General features: G+C 43.5%; 1 protein-coding gene across 1 annotated transcript in view; it reads left to right on the top strand.

Moving 5' to 3' along the window:
• Positions 1-2893: 2893 nt before the first annotated feature.
• Positions 2894-14019, top strand: part of KLHL12 (kelch like family member 12) — a 29345-nt gene continuing 18219 nt past the window's right edge. Inside the window, exons 1-4 of the mRNA XM_032963321.2 lie at positions 2894-3121; positions 6720-6941; positions 9752-9905; positions 10901-11118. Coding sequence (XP_032819212.1) covers positions 3107-3121; positions 6720-6941; positions 9752-9905; positions 10901-11118 — 609 coding nt within the window. The 5' untranslated portion in view covers positions 2894-3106. The remainder of the gene's footprint in view (positions 3122-6719; positions 6942-9751; positions 9906-10900; positions 11119-14019) is intronic.

Here is a 14019-nt window from a genome sequence, read left to right as displayed (position 1 = left end):
ACAATAATTTATCACAAAACCCTGACATAAAACTTCTCGAAGTCGGACTAATGGACGTGTGAGGGTGGATGCCTTTACGGTAATGGGTCGCGAAAGCCTACGTGTTAAAAAGGAACCAGCATACTGCAAATAAGTATTCAAATATACTTTTACATGTAATGAACACTTAACACATTTAATTAACCCTTAATATCTTAATAACAATTGACTACGTAGATTTGTAACTACTCTCCAACCACCCCCTTGTCCCACTCCCTTCCCAAGCGATTCTATGGATTGTTAAGAACTGGAATTCATGTTTTTCCCCCCGTGTGTGTTGACATGCCACAGTACTGTATTTGGTTAACAAAGATTGCCCCAAGTAGTGCATTAGCCCAGGGGGGTTTAGTCGGCACCGTGTGGGGTGGCAGATGATATTGCGGTATCGACCACCAAGCGCCGTGTTCACCATGAGATGAGTCTACCACAAACAATTTTCCACCTTAGGCATTATTTACCATGGGGGGGTGGGGGAAGGGGGAGTTTCGTGTATATATCACATCCTATTTATTTATATTTTTCAGAGATTTTGAATATCTCACGAACAGTACTGTCGTTTTTTTCTTCACAAAAAGACATAAGGGCGTCACGGTGGCGAGATGTGAATTACCTCGCCTGGCATACAGGATTTCCTGGGTTCGATGCCGACCCTGGCGTCTGCTGTATATTTCGAGTTTGCATGTTTTCCCCGTGGTCGCATGGATTTTTCCTTCAGATCCTCCGGTTTTTCCCACCACATTTAAAATCAACGTGCGTTTAGATTATTTGGCAGCTATACATTTCTACGTGATAAGCCACTTCATTGATCTAGCAATTGTGGCCAGGTCGCTGATGAAAAATAGCTAAATAGCTCAGTGGGGCTTAGCTGTTAAAATAAAAAAATATATAGTTTCTAGGTTTTTTTGCATCTAATATTCTATCAAACATATCATTGTAAGTTATTATAACATTTCACTCAAATAAATCTACGACGGCGACTTTGCTTAACTACCTTTTTGCAATCAAGATACTTTATTTGATTGAACAACATCTTTGTTAGTTTAACACATAGGCTTTCGCGACCAAAATCATCCATAATATAGTTTTTTCCACAAATCTGGCTGTCCACGTGATGATGCTAATTGTAATTACTGGCGAAACGTGGTACTCAGATTGTAAATGTTGTGGATTTTCTCTCCAACACACCGGGTGTGCTGAGCCAGTAACGAATCGGCATGTTCTGTTTACGTGACAAACCTTACTAATTGGCTGTGTCGGGTGGTGGCGGGTTTAACGACACATCATCTTTGTTAGAACAGTAACTGTTAAAAGGTCACGAACCGAAGCAGGGCATCGGCCATGCACTTGTCAAAAGCGCCCCTAGTGGTGACTCCCCGCTGGTAACTTCGTCCTGCTTGATTTGTACTAGGTGGCTCTGTGAATGTGTATGCTCTGACTTTAACATAGCTATTTCTGTGACCAGTCACAAGCTAATCACTCAGCTATTTCAATGCTAAATTCTATGCTAATTCCTTTGTCAAGGGGTGCCTCTGTGGATGTTTATGCTTTAACTTTAACATACCCATTTCTGTGACCAGTCACAAGCTAATCAGTCAGCTATTTCAATGCTAAATTCTATGCTAATTCCTTTGTCAAGGCGCTTTGTTTCATCTCACACAGCTTAAAGGTCGCGATCTGAGCGTGGCTTTGTTCGTTCCAGCGCTGTCCTCTAGACAGTCTTGTCCTTTCACCTGATGAAGGCCGCTTGTGTTATGGCCGAAACGTCGTGAAAATTTTATTGTGTTATTTTATTTTATCAATTTATTATTTTATTCTCATTCTACGTGACTTTGCCGAAAGAACCAAAGAAGATGAATCCTTGCAGTCACGAAAGCTTTAAATCGAAAAAAAAGTGGTGGTGTAGTTACGGTGATAGGACAAGTGGAAGTAGTTATGCAAGGTTTGGGGTAGTGATGGTGGTTGGGGTAGTAATCGGGATTGGGATAGTGATAGGTGTAGTGATGTATACATTGTGGCTTCACTCTCCAACACAACGGTGTGCTGAAGTCGTAACGAATTGGCATGTTTTTTTTGTTAACGTGACAAAACTTTAATAATTGGCTGTGTCGGGTGGTGGCGGGTTTAACCACATATTTCTATTTACGCGATCTAATATTCCCAACCCCCCCCCCCCCATCTATTATAGATACACGTGAGTTGTTTGCATAATCTGTCAAACCCTTATCAGTGCCTATATTATTGCAGACCAATTCACGCCTTATTGGTCACTCCGTGTTTTTATAAATCTCAACGTTCGTCCTACAAAGTCCCATCACAAGGGAAATACACAAACAAATTGACATTTTGTTGTTGTTGCCCGTATTGAAACGGATGTACACCGTACGGGCCTGAAAACTCAATTTCCATGCACAAAGAATACGGTGGCGTTAAACCGAATGGATTTGACAGCCATGCGTTTGCATGTTTAACAACGAATTTAAATTTAGATTTAAAGCTTTCGTGACTGCAGGGATTCATATTCTTGGTTCTTTCGGTAAAGTTACGTAGAAGGGAAATAATGCAAATATTTGTATTATTTAAAAAGTATATATTGAAAAAAGTTTGATTATAAAAAAATGTTTGCATTATTTTATTATTTCACTTCTACGTGACTTTACCGAAAGAACCAAGAAAATTAATTTAAAGGTCACGTGCGGGGCCAATCGAAACGGTCGGTGCTGAGGGCGGGGCCAAATCGAAACGTGCGGGGGCAGAGGGCGGGGCCAAATCGAAATGGGCAGTGCAGTGGGCGGGGGCCGTGAGAAAAGTGGGCGTTAACTATTGAGATCAGGCTCCGCCCCCCCGCCGACTCCATTCCGCATTACAGGGATCCGGATCCCGTGCCGGCCACTTGGAATCTGGGGACCGCGAAGGCCCCCCCCCCTCCCAGTAGGGCCGCGGGCCGCCAAGAGGAGAGGGCCTTTACCCATCGAGCAACACCACCACCACCGCCAACCACCACGACCTCCTGCCGCCTCCTCCTCCTCCCCATGGGGTTGTGCTGAGCCGTCAAGCAGCGGCCTCGACGATGGCAGAGGCCACGGTAAATGCCAAACAGTCCATCGTTGGGTGGCGGCGGGGGGAGGTAAAGTTTCTTTACCGCTACCATCATGATCCTCGTCGTCGTCAGCTGTGGCCGGGCCTCACTGCTGGATGAGGTCGCCCTTATCCACTCCTCACGGTTGTATCACGTCCCCATCACCGACTGTCGCCGTCCCCTGCGATGTTTTAACATTTACCAATGCCGCCTCTTATCAACACGCGCGATAGGTTCTGGTTTTTGTGTGTTCAGTAGAGCGGTGGTGCAGCGGTTAGCGCACTGTGCCATGGACGTGGAGACCTCGAGTCTGTTCCCTCGGCCGCGGTTAACGTCTGTGTCGAGAGATATACAGTATCATCATTTCATAGATGGACTCTCCTTCACCAGCCTCGCCCTGACCTAGCGTGGTGAAGTATGGTTAAAAATCCCTAAGATCCACGTGGGGGAGCGGGGGGGGATAGGGCCCGGTCATCCAGCAGTGGATTTGCTAAAGGTCTGTGAGTTATTAAGATGCATTGTTAATGTTTCCCAGAGAAAGCAGGTGACGGTAGTCACGATGTGAATGGGTTGGTGATTGTGCCTGAGACGCAATACCGAACCGCACCACGTGGCTGCGTGGGTTGTTTAAGAGCATGATGGTTATTATTGGGCGTGTTATTTTTATACTTGTTATAAGTTAATTTCGTGCTTGAACGTAATGCGATGATATACCTCGTAGGGAGATATCCACGTGATTGTGTGTGCTTTTGTTAGACCATGCACGGTGTTTGTGTGTTTGCGGTAAGGATAACAACCCACGTGTTTGTGGAAAGGAATTAAATGCCCCATGTAGTAACACAAATACGTGGGCAGCAGAGGGCCGTTGCAGAATCTCCAATTGTTATATTGTACTCATCCCACGTCTATGATCCCCGCCTTCAACCCGCACTGACCACCGTTGGTTAAAATATGGTTAAAAAACCCCCCCACGATCCACCCGCACGGTCTGGGCACACACTCGTCCTTGGGTGACAAAAGGGGGGCTTTAACAGTAGACACAGTAAAGAGACAGACCAACGCCAAGTTTAGTCATTTTTCATGTTTATTGATGAAAGCATTTATTTAACCACCAGAGTCGAGTCGCAACACTTCCAGGAAGGTCATATATCGGGACGTTTGGTCAAGTCAAGATCGAATAATAGAGGATTTAACTATAATTTACGCCAGTTGGTGCGGGCCGTTGGCAGGCCTGAATTCAGTGGATTAATACATGGCTGTACATTACATTAAGTATTACAGTAGGGTATACTTTTATAGAGCAATACTGTACAAGTGTCATGAACTTTCTCTGAAATTTGCTTAGTGGGCTTTTGAGCTGAACCACGTGGGACACTTAACCATATTAGAGACACGGTTATACCCAACTTGAAAAGAAAACCTGTAGGACTTTAACATATAGCCAAGAAACACTTTTAAGAGGACTTTCTTTAAAAACATATTTTCTCGATTTGAGCATGACAAGCTCGGTCAAATATATGTCCGATGTTTTATCAAACTGGCAGTTTCCCCCTCGTATGATTGATGAAGGCCTTTATGCCATCAGTATCTTTCAGAGGCCTGTAATATAACAATCCAGCATCTGCAAAAGAGCTGATATCGTTACATCATTTCTACAGAGGGCACAATTGGGCCTGTTATAATCGGGGTGATGACTAAAAGCTTTCGACTAATCATTATTGTTATGAAACGTTAAACCTATTTCCCGCTTGTGTTTGGCGAATGACATTATGGTACTACGTTTATTAATTTCTCCAGGATCACAATGTGAACTTCAGTACATTTATGTTGTTACTTTCCCGACTCTTGTGGCCCTGCCATCCTGGTCCACCACCGCTCATTTCAGGCCTGGGTTATCTCCATGTCCACTCTGCATTCCTCCTTAGCCTGATTCACCACTCCAAAACCACCTCTTTCTAGCCCTGCAGAGTCCATGTTTATCACATTTTTTCGCACGAGTGACTGTTCCTCTTTTCTTACTTCCAACGTGCCCAATAGCCATCCGAGCAGACTTTGAGCTTGCCTGAGATGAGTCGTATTTTTCGATTAAAAGCTTTCGTGACTGCAGGGATTCATCTTCTGGGTTATTTCGGTAAAGTCACGTAGAATGGAGATAAAATAATAATAATAAAAAAAAAATAATAATAATAACAGAATGAAATTTGCTTTTGTTATTATTATAAAATTTTATTCTGTTATTATTATTTAAAAAAATTATTCTGTTTTTATTATTTTATCTCCATTCTACGTGACTTTACCGAAAGAACCCAGAAGATGAGTCGTATTCTCGTCTTCTTCCACGTCTCTTCATTATGGACCCAATCAAGTCTTGTAAACCCTGAGATCCACCTTGTCCCCATTTCCGTGATGTGCAAAGTCTGCACTCAAGTATGAATGGTATTGCCATTTTAAAACGTAGTAGCATGCATATATAAACATCTGGAAATGATGTACAGTATTTAAATGCTGTGATGAAAACGGGAGAGCATATTTAACTTAAAGCTTTGAGTACACAGTATAATTTTAGGTATGTGGCGCTTGAATTTTTTTTAACATGTCCTTTAAAATGCCTCTTAATTTGACTGTTGGGTAATAAATATGGATTTTGAAGTACTGGTACAAGCCTACGTCAATACAATGCTGGGTGGGGAACTCCTCACCTCGTGCCATTCGTGGGGGTAATTTTTTGTCATACTTCACCAAGCAAGCCTGTGTGGTTTGATGACGGGGAGCATATAGATTCAAACATAGTGAAGTACAGTACAACAATAGGTAGTTTATCTGTTTTGCCACTTCATGCCCATCGCATAGCCCTGCAGCCTATAACACCTGGTACGCATGGTGGTAACCGTTTTGAGCACTATCCAGGTGCAACTTACTGTAATTTATGGCATCTGTAGGGATCCGCTGCATTCTGGGTGATTTGGTTACAGGCAGGTGTCAATATGTACAGCCCTATTTCAAATCACTGGTGCCTGTACACATCATATTGGTCATATGGGCTGTTTAATCATACATAAAAACACTGGTCACTGCAGGTTGGTGAAGGGGGAGGCCAGGACCGATTCGAATATTACTCAGCACTGATGTTTGCTATGGTAGGGAATGAAACTCAGGTGGTGGGTTCATAGCACTCCACCCGTGTCATTTATTCTGTATGTGTACATTTGCATATATGTATAAGTATGATCAGAATCTTTATTTATCTTGGAGAAATTCGATGGGCTTTGAAGCACTTTTCACAGATGTTAATTTGGAGTTGGTCGGAAAGTTACAACAACAAACGATACAAAAAACTATAGGAGTGCAAGGTATGGGAAAGGTAAGCAAATCACTATAAATGAAAGAAATGATTTAGATAAAGTATATAAGTTCTTATTGCATAAGTATACCAAATCCCAATCTTGGGCAAGGCATCAAAACAACAGCAAAAAATAGTACCAGACCACATCAAGACAACAAGATAACATGCGTGAATGGTCTCTCGACCAAATGATTTCAAATATAGTAAAAACATAAATAAAAAAATGTTTCGCCCACCACTGAACCAATTTCCCACTCACAGGTTGGTGAAGGAGAGCCGCCGACCTGCAAGACGGGCGGCATCGCCCCACGAGACATCATGACCAACTCGCACGCCAAGTCCATCTTGAACGCCATGAACGCACTGCGCAAGAGCAACACGCTGTGCGACGTGACGCTCCGCGTTGACGAGATGGACTTCCCTGCTCACCGGATCGTCCTGGCCGCCTGCAGCGACTACTTCTGCGCCATGTTCACCAATGAGGTACCTTTCGAATGTGCACAGTGTTAGCTGGGCGCACAGTTTGTGCATCTGCCAGTCATCTCAGTCGGGCAACCTGTGGCACCTGGGGCTGTCCCGTGACCGCCTGCCAGTGAGCCTTGGACGTTTCACGTGGCCTCAAAGGGCACCTAGCCTGGCATAAGTGGCGTGGTGACGTCACCGCCACTTTGTGGTGAATGGCGGTTTTTGTTGTGTACAGTGCCTTTCGTCAATCCACTACTTGCTGAGGGAATCCCCATGGCTGTTTGGTTTTGTGGTGGTTGTTTTACCAGCCTTTGCAGAGCCGGTCAACGCGGGTTAGTGTAGGTGGGAACCAGAGATCCTAGTTAAATAATACAGCAATATAATATACATTTTCCTCACTGTGCCCACTGCTGCCCACCATGTAGCGCAGCCCCACAACTACTTGTGACGACCTGCCATGCGTGGTGCATGGCCACCATTTCAAGCACGAACCATGCTCAAGCCTCCCTAGCTCTTAAGATCTGAAGAGATTTGGTGCATTCAGCATGATTTGGTCAGAGACAGTGCGGTGCAATGTCCATTGAATAAGCTCTTCGAATGATTGTGTATCAATGCTATTCTGGATCACATTTATATATGTACAGTTACTAAGCAAAGAACAAATGTCCTATAATGTGCAGCTACCAGAAACTGACAACTGCTGATAGTATAGCAGATAACTCGTACATGTATTGTGTTGAATGAGGTGACAGGAAGGGGGGAAGTCCACAGTTTGTGCAGTGCGAGGAAAGGAGGAGGAAGGGAAATATTGTGTTCTGCATCATTTCAGTTGAACACTGCACGGATGAAAGGAAATGGTCAATCTGATAGAGCGAGTTCTTGACATTGGTGCCATTATTGAGACATAAATTTCACGGTCATGGTAGTTGTGAGCGATGAAGCGATAACAAAAAGTTCTAAGAGCAGGGCTGGCGTCAGGGGAGGGCAGGACGCTGGGATGGGCCCCGCACCACCAAATGTCCCTCAAGGCCACAAAAGTTTATTCTGCTTAGCGGTTTATCACTACTATGGTGACCCACACAACAGCTCTACTGGTAAGCCTATTTCAGTGGAGCTCGTGCTGGGCCTGATTAAGAGAGATCAAATTCCCCCAGGCCCCCTCACCTCCTTTCCCTGCAGGCCTGGGACTCCCCTCCACAAGTTTAAAATATCCCCAACCCTTCTTTACCTTACCATCCGCGATTACTTTGTGTGAAAGAGGGAATTGATGTATACTCCTCTCCTACACCCGCGGTTAAATTCCCCCGACTTGTATTGACTGGTCGGGTCTGAGGGCCCCGAGTTTGTCCCCGTCCGGTTTTTATGTCATCTCGAGCGTTATGGGCCTATGTTGTTGTTTTATAGAATTCTAATAAATAAAAAAGCGTGCTAATATTATATTAATGCCTGTACAAGCAACATCTGAAATGCTGTACATATAGGTTCATAGATAAATGCATTGAAGTTTATTTGAACAAATCCTTTTTTTTTACTTGAATATGCTGTGTATTTAGATTTGGGTCAAGCCTTCAGAAAATAGTGATCACTATATTCACCAAAATATAAATAGAACAATCGATTTTTTATTTGAATCATAACCCTGACTAAGGAGAATTAAGCAAATCACCGCTTGGATGAATCCTATGTTTAATATACATGAGGTGAATTATTTGGGGATGCAAATTTTTCAATAAGTGTAGGTGAAGTACTGACAGTTCTGAACACGCTGTGCTGTGAACTCTGCGACTTGTTTTCTATTCTGACCACGGCTAACATTAGTGCTTAGTGATATCTGAACTTGTCCTGGGTCCTCCTGTTTACCAATTCTCAATGACCGGCACGGTGAAGTATGGACACGGCATGGGGAGGCCTTAAGCCACTGGTGGATTGAAAAATGCTGTTAATTTATTATATACAGTAAAACCTTGGATTGCGAGTAACTTGGTCTGCGAGTGTTTTGCAAGACGAGCAATTTTTTAAAATAAATGTTAACTTGATAAACGAGCGAGGTCTTGCAATACGAGTAGTACATATACGCTTTGTCTGCCGAGCGTCACGTGATCACAACTGAGCCGATGGTTCTTCTCTCCCTCACTGCGGGATTGTGGGTAATCGTCTCCCATGCTCGGTCTCAGTCGGCGTGCCTCACTCGTATAGTCAACATCCGTGCGAGCATATACTGTTTACTACAGTACTATAGTGTTGTGACTACGTGTGTGTGTGTAAAGCATTTTTTTTATTTTGTGTCCAAGTGTAGTGACTGTTCTTTAGTAACTGTACTGCAAGAATGGCCCCCATGACATCCTCAAAAGGAGGCAAAAGCAAGTGTCATTGGATAGGTTCCTTGTTAAAGTCGCACAAAAAGAAAAATATTCCAGTGAGCCAACAGATGGCAATGATTCTGTTAGTGACAGTGAAAGTTGTCCTACACAATAACCCTCCTCCTCCTCTCGTCTCTCTCGTCTCCCTCACACCAGCCACGATTAAATTTAATTAATAAAATGTATTACTTTATATTAAATGTAAATAATAAAAAATATATGTATGAATAGTTTTGGGTTGTGGAACGAATCATCTGAGTTTCCATTATTTCTTCGCTTTGATATTTGAGTGCTTTGGATTACAAACACGTTTCCGGAACGAATTACTGTATATATATAAAAAAAATAAGATTCGGTGTGTGATGTGTACATCTATTCTCGCTGACCGTTTAAACATTTGGGAGTTGAGATAAATATGTGCAGATTTTCAAATCCAAAATTGTGCCATGTCCTCTGTATGTTTCTCAGCTGTCGGAGAAGGACAAACCTTGCGTGGACCTGCAAGGGTTAACAGCTGCCACCATGGAAATTCTGCTGGACTTTGTATACACGGAGACCGTTCACGTGACGGTGGAGAATGTCCAGGAGCTGCTCCCGGCTGCCTGCCTCCTACAGCTAAAGGGTGAATTATTATATTATCAATTTCACTTGAAAATATATGATTCTCTCAATGTCACTGTTTTTTTCCTGCGTCATTGTCAATATTGGCCATGATCAATCCACTGCTGGATGAAGTCTTTCCCAAAGTTTCTCCGATCTTTCAGTCCAGCGATGCACCAATCCCCACCCCAGGACCTGCACACTAGCCAATCACATTGGTGCATCTCCGAGGTAGAAATATTTATATACCTCCAATGAATTTCCTTTCATCGTATCATGATCAATCTACTTCTGGATGAAGGCCTGTCCAAAGTTGGCACCACCTCTCACAATCCTGTGATGTAATAATCCAGATAGCACCTGCACGTGAATGAAATTTATCGCTCCATCTCCTCGGTTGATGTTCACTTAGTCACTTTTTCTCCACATAGTAGTTTTTCCTCTCCGTCCTCCCTTCGTTATTTTAACATAAAGGTCTCATTCAATACATTCTTGGAAATATGTGTTAGGACCTCCTGCATACCAGACAAGGTAATTAAGTTCCATCCCGACCCTAATGCCTGTATATTTGGAGTTTGTATGTTTTCCCCATGGTCACGTGGGTTTTCTCTGCTTCCTCCGATTTTTTTTCCCTCCACATTTGGAAACATGCTTTTAGAGCATTTGGCTGCTATAAATTTTCACATGATAAGCCACTTAATTGGGATATAATTTGTGGCCAGGTTGCTTCTGAAAAAGAGCTATATAGCTCCTCTGGGCCTTACCTGGTAAAATAAAAATGGTTTAGTTTAAGTTAAATTCTCTGAGACACCTTGAGTCATGTGAAGTGAAGACTAATTTCTTTAGAACTGCATTTTGTGTTCTCTTATCCTTTCCCGCACCTCTAATTAGCACGGTTGGCTACGTACGTTGCGAAATAAGTTCTGCGTACTTACAAGTATTCTATAATCAATAAATACTGATTACATTTTCTCTCACCCACCACTGTTGCGCTGCATCGCTCGCACGTCGTCGCAGGCGTGAAGCAGGCATGCTGCGAGTTCCTGGAGAGCCAGCTAGACCCTTCCAACTGCCTCGGCATCCGTGAGTTCGCCGAGGCTCACAGCTGCATGGATCTGCAGCAGGCGGCCGAGCTCTTCAGCCTCAAGCACTTTCCCGATGTTGTGTACAACGAAGAGTTCCGCCTGCTGCCCCAACCCGAGGTGCAGAAGCTCATCAAGTGCGACGAGATACAGGTGATGATGACGACTATGATGAATATTTTCCCGGGTCGTGGCTAGCCTGGAGCAGATGACTACTCTGTAGCGAGAGGTGACCTTTTGATGTGGTGTCCCGGGGTCAAGGAATATTTTATGGACCGCTCTGGAGCCACCAACTGTGATGTCAGGGTAAAGAGCAGGCGGGTTCTAAGAATAATTAGGATAAACAGGACAGCTTGTTCTCACCATCACTATGTACAACACATGGACCCCAAGGAATGAAATGCGTCTGCGAGGACAGACAAGGAGATGTAACGATTAAATCCGTTCATCTGGAGGTGCTAGGCAGATTATTACATGGCAGGATTGTGTGCGGTGGTGGCGGCTTGCGGATACCTTTATCCAGCAGTGGATTGACCATGGCTGATGATCACGAGATTCGCATATTGCGCATCAGCAGCAACATCAAGTTATATGTGAAAGACCTTGCTATACAGTGAGGGAAAAAAGTATTTGATCCCCTGCTGATTTTGTACGTTTGCCCACTGACAAAGAAATGATCAGTCTATAATTTTAATGGTAGGTTTATTTGAACAGTGAGAGACAGAATAACAACAAAAAATCAAGAAAAACGCATGTCAAAAATGTTATAAATTGATTCGCATTTTAATGAGAGAAATAAGTATTTGACCCCTCTGCAAAACATGACGTAGTACTTGGTGGCAAAACCCTTGTTGGCAATCACAGAGGTCAGACGTTTCTTGTAGTTGGCCACCAGGTTTGCACACATCTCAGAAGGGATTTTGTCCCACTCCTCTTTGCAGATCTTCTCAAAGTCATTAAGGTTTCGAGGCTGACGTTTGGCAACTCGAACCTTCAGCTCCCTCCACAGATTTTTTTATGGGATTAAGGTCTGGAGACTGGCTAGACCACTCCAGGACCTTAATGTGCTTCTTCTTGAGCCACTCCTTTGTTGCCTTGGCCGTGTGTTTTGGGTCATTGTCATGCTGGAATACCCATCCACGACCCATTTTCAATGCCCTGGCTGAGGGAAGGAGGTTCTCACCCAAGATTTGACGGTACATGGCCCCGTCCATCGTCCCTTTGATGCGGTGAAGTTGTCCTGTCCCCTTAGCAGAAAAACACCCCCAAAGCATAATGTTTCCACCTCCATGTTTGACGGTGGGGATGGTGTTCTTGGGGTCATAGGCAGCATTCCTCCTCCAAACACGGCAAGTTGAGTTGATGCCAAAGAGCTCCATTTTGGTCTCATCTCACCACAACACTTTCACCCAGTTCTCCTCTGAATCATTCAGATGTTCATTGGCAAACTTCAGACGGGCATGTATATGTGCTTTCTTGAGCAGGGGGACCTTGCGGGTGCTGCAGGATATCAGTCCTTCACGGTGTAGTGTGTTACCAATTGTTTTCTTGGTGACTATGGTCCCAGCTGCCTTGATCATTGACAATATTCTCCCGTGTAGTTCTGGGCTGATTCCTCACCGTTCTCATGATCATTGCAACTCCACGAGGTGAGATCTTGCATGGAGCCCCAGGCCGAGGGAGATCGACAGTTCTTTTGTGTTTCTTCCATTTGCGAATAATCGCACCAACTGTTGTCACCTTCTCACCAAGCTGCTTGGCAATGGTCTTGTAGCCCATTCCAGCCTTGTGTAGGTGTACAATCTTGTCCCTGACATCCTTGGAGAGCTCTTTGGTCTTGGTCATGGTGGAGAGTTTGGAATCTGATTGATTGCTTCTGTGGACAGGTGTTTTTTATACAGGTAACAAGCTGAGATTAGGGGCACTCCCTTTAAGAGTGTGCTCCTAATCTCAGCTCGTTACCTGTATAAAAGACACCTGGGAGCCAGAAATCTTTCTGATTGAGAGGGGGTCAAATACTTATTTCCCTCATTAAAATGTAAATCAATTTATAACATTTTTGACATGCGTTTTTCTGGATTGTGTTGTTATTCTGTCTCTCACTGTTCAAATAAACCTACCATTAAAATTATAGACTGATCATTTCTTCGTCAGTGGGCAAACGTACAAAATCAGCAGGGGATCAAATACTTTTTCCCCTCACTGTATGTGAATACATTTAAAGTGTTCTTGTTAGACGTGCTACTAGAATTTATTTCATCACAATGGCCGACTGGCCGATGAATTAATCATTAAAAAAAAATCTGAGCCATACAATTCCTTGTTTGTCCACTGGATGGAGAACAACGTCAAAGTTAAGTGCCGCCATTTCCACACTTATCCAAGAGCAGTGGTTCTTAACCTTCACTGCAGTCATGCACCCCTTTGGTTCTCAATAGTTAAATGTATAATGTTAATAAATACATAGGTTTGATGAAACAAAGTTGTTATACTTAGGTGCTGCATCTCGCACCCCCAGGGTGTGCGTGCACCCCAGGTTAAGAACCACTGTCCTAGAGCCATGTGCTGTATGTAGCATGTGGTTATTTGGTTGGTGTGGCACATCCTATGAAATTAATCGTTATCTTCATAATAAAGGTTTTTGGATTAGATTGCGTTATTTATAAATGTGTCGTAACCCTCCACCACCCGACACGGCCAATCAGCAAAAAAGTGTCACGTTGACAAAAGACAAATAATAATAGGGTTTTTCCCCTTTTTTCTGGCAACAAAACTGACACCTTTTTTACAAGGATTCATGTCTGCATTAACCACAATACTTGTGGTCAATAGATGCTAGCGTCATCTGGTCTAGCACCTATTGAGACAAGGCTCTAAAGAATGCTGTCTCTGGTGTGGACCAATCAGTTTCAAGGACAATGCATATATTATCACAGTGTTTTTTGTTTGCAATATTGACCACAAGTATTGTGGTTAATGCAGACATGAATCCTTGAAAAAAAAGGTTTCAGTTTTGTTGCCAGAAAAAAGGGGAAAAACCCTATTATTATATTT

Source organism: Petromyzon marinus, chromosome 30, assembly GCF_048934315.1.
Source record: "Petromyzon marinus isolate PM22_M1 ecotype Great Lakes invasive population chromosome 30, UKy_Petmar_22M1.pri1.0, whole genome shotgun sequence".
Lineage (NCBI taxonomy): Eukaryota > Metazoa > Chordata > Hyperoartia > Petromyzontiformes > Petromyzontidae > Petromyzon > Petromyzon marinus.
This window is presented reverse-complemented; position numbering and strand designations above follow the sequence as displayed.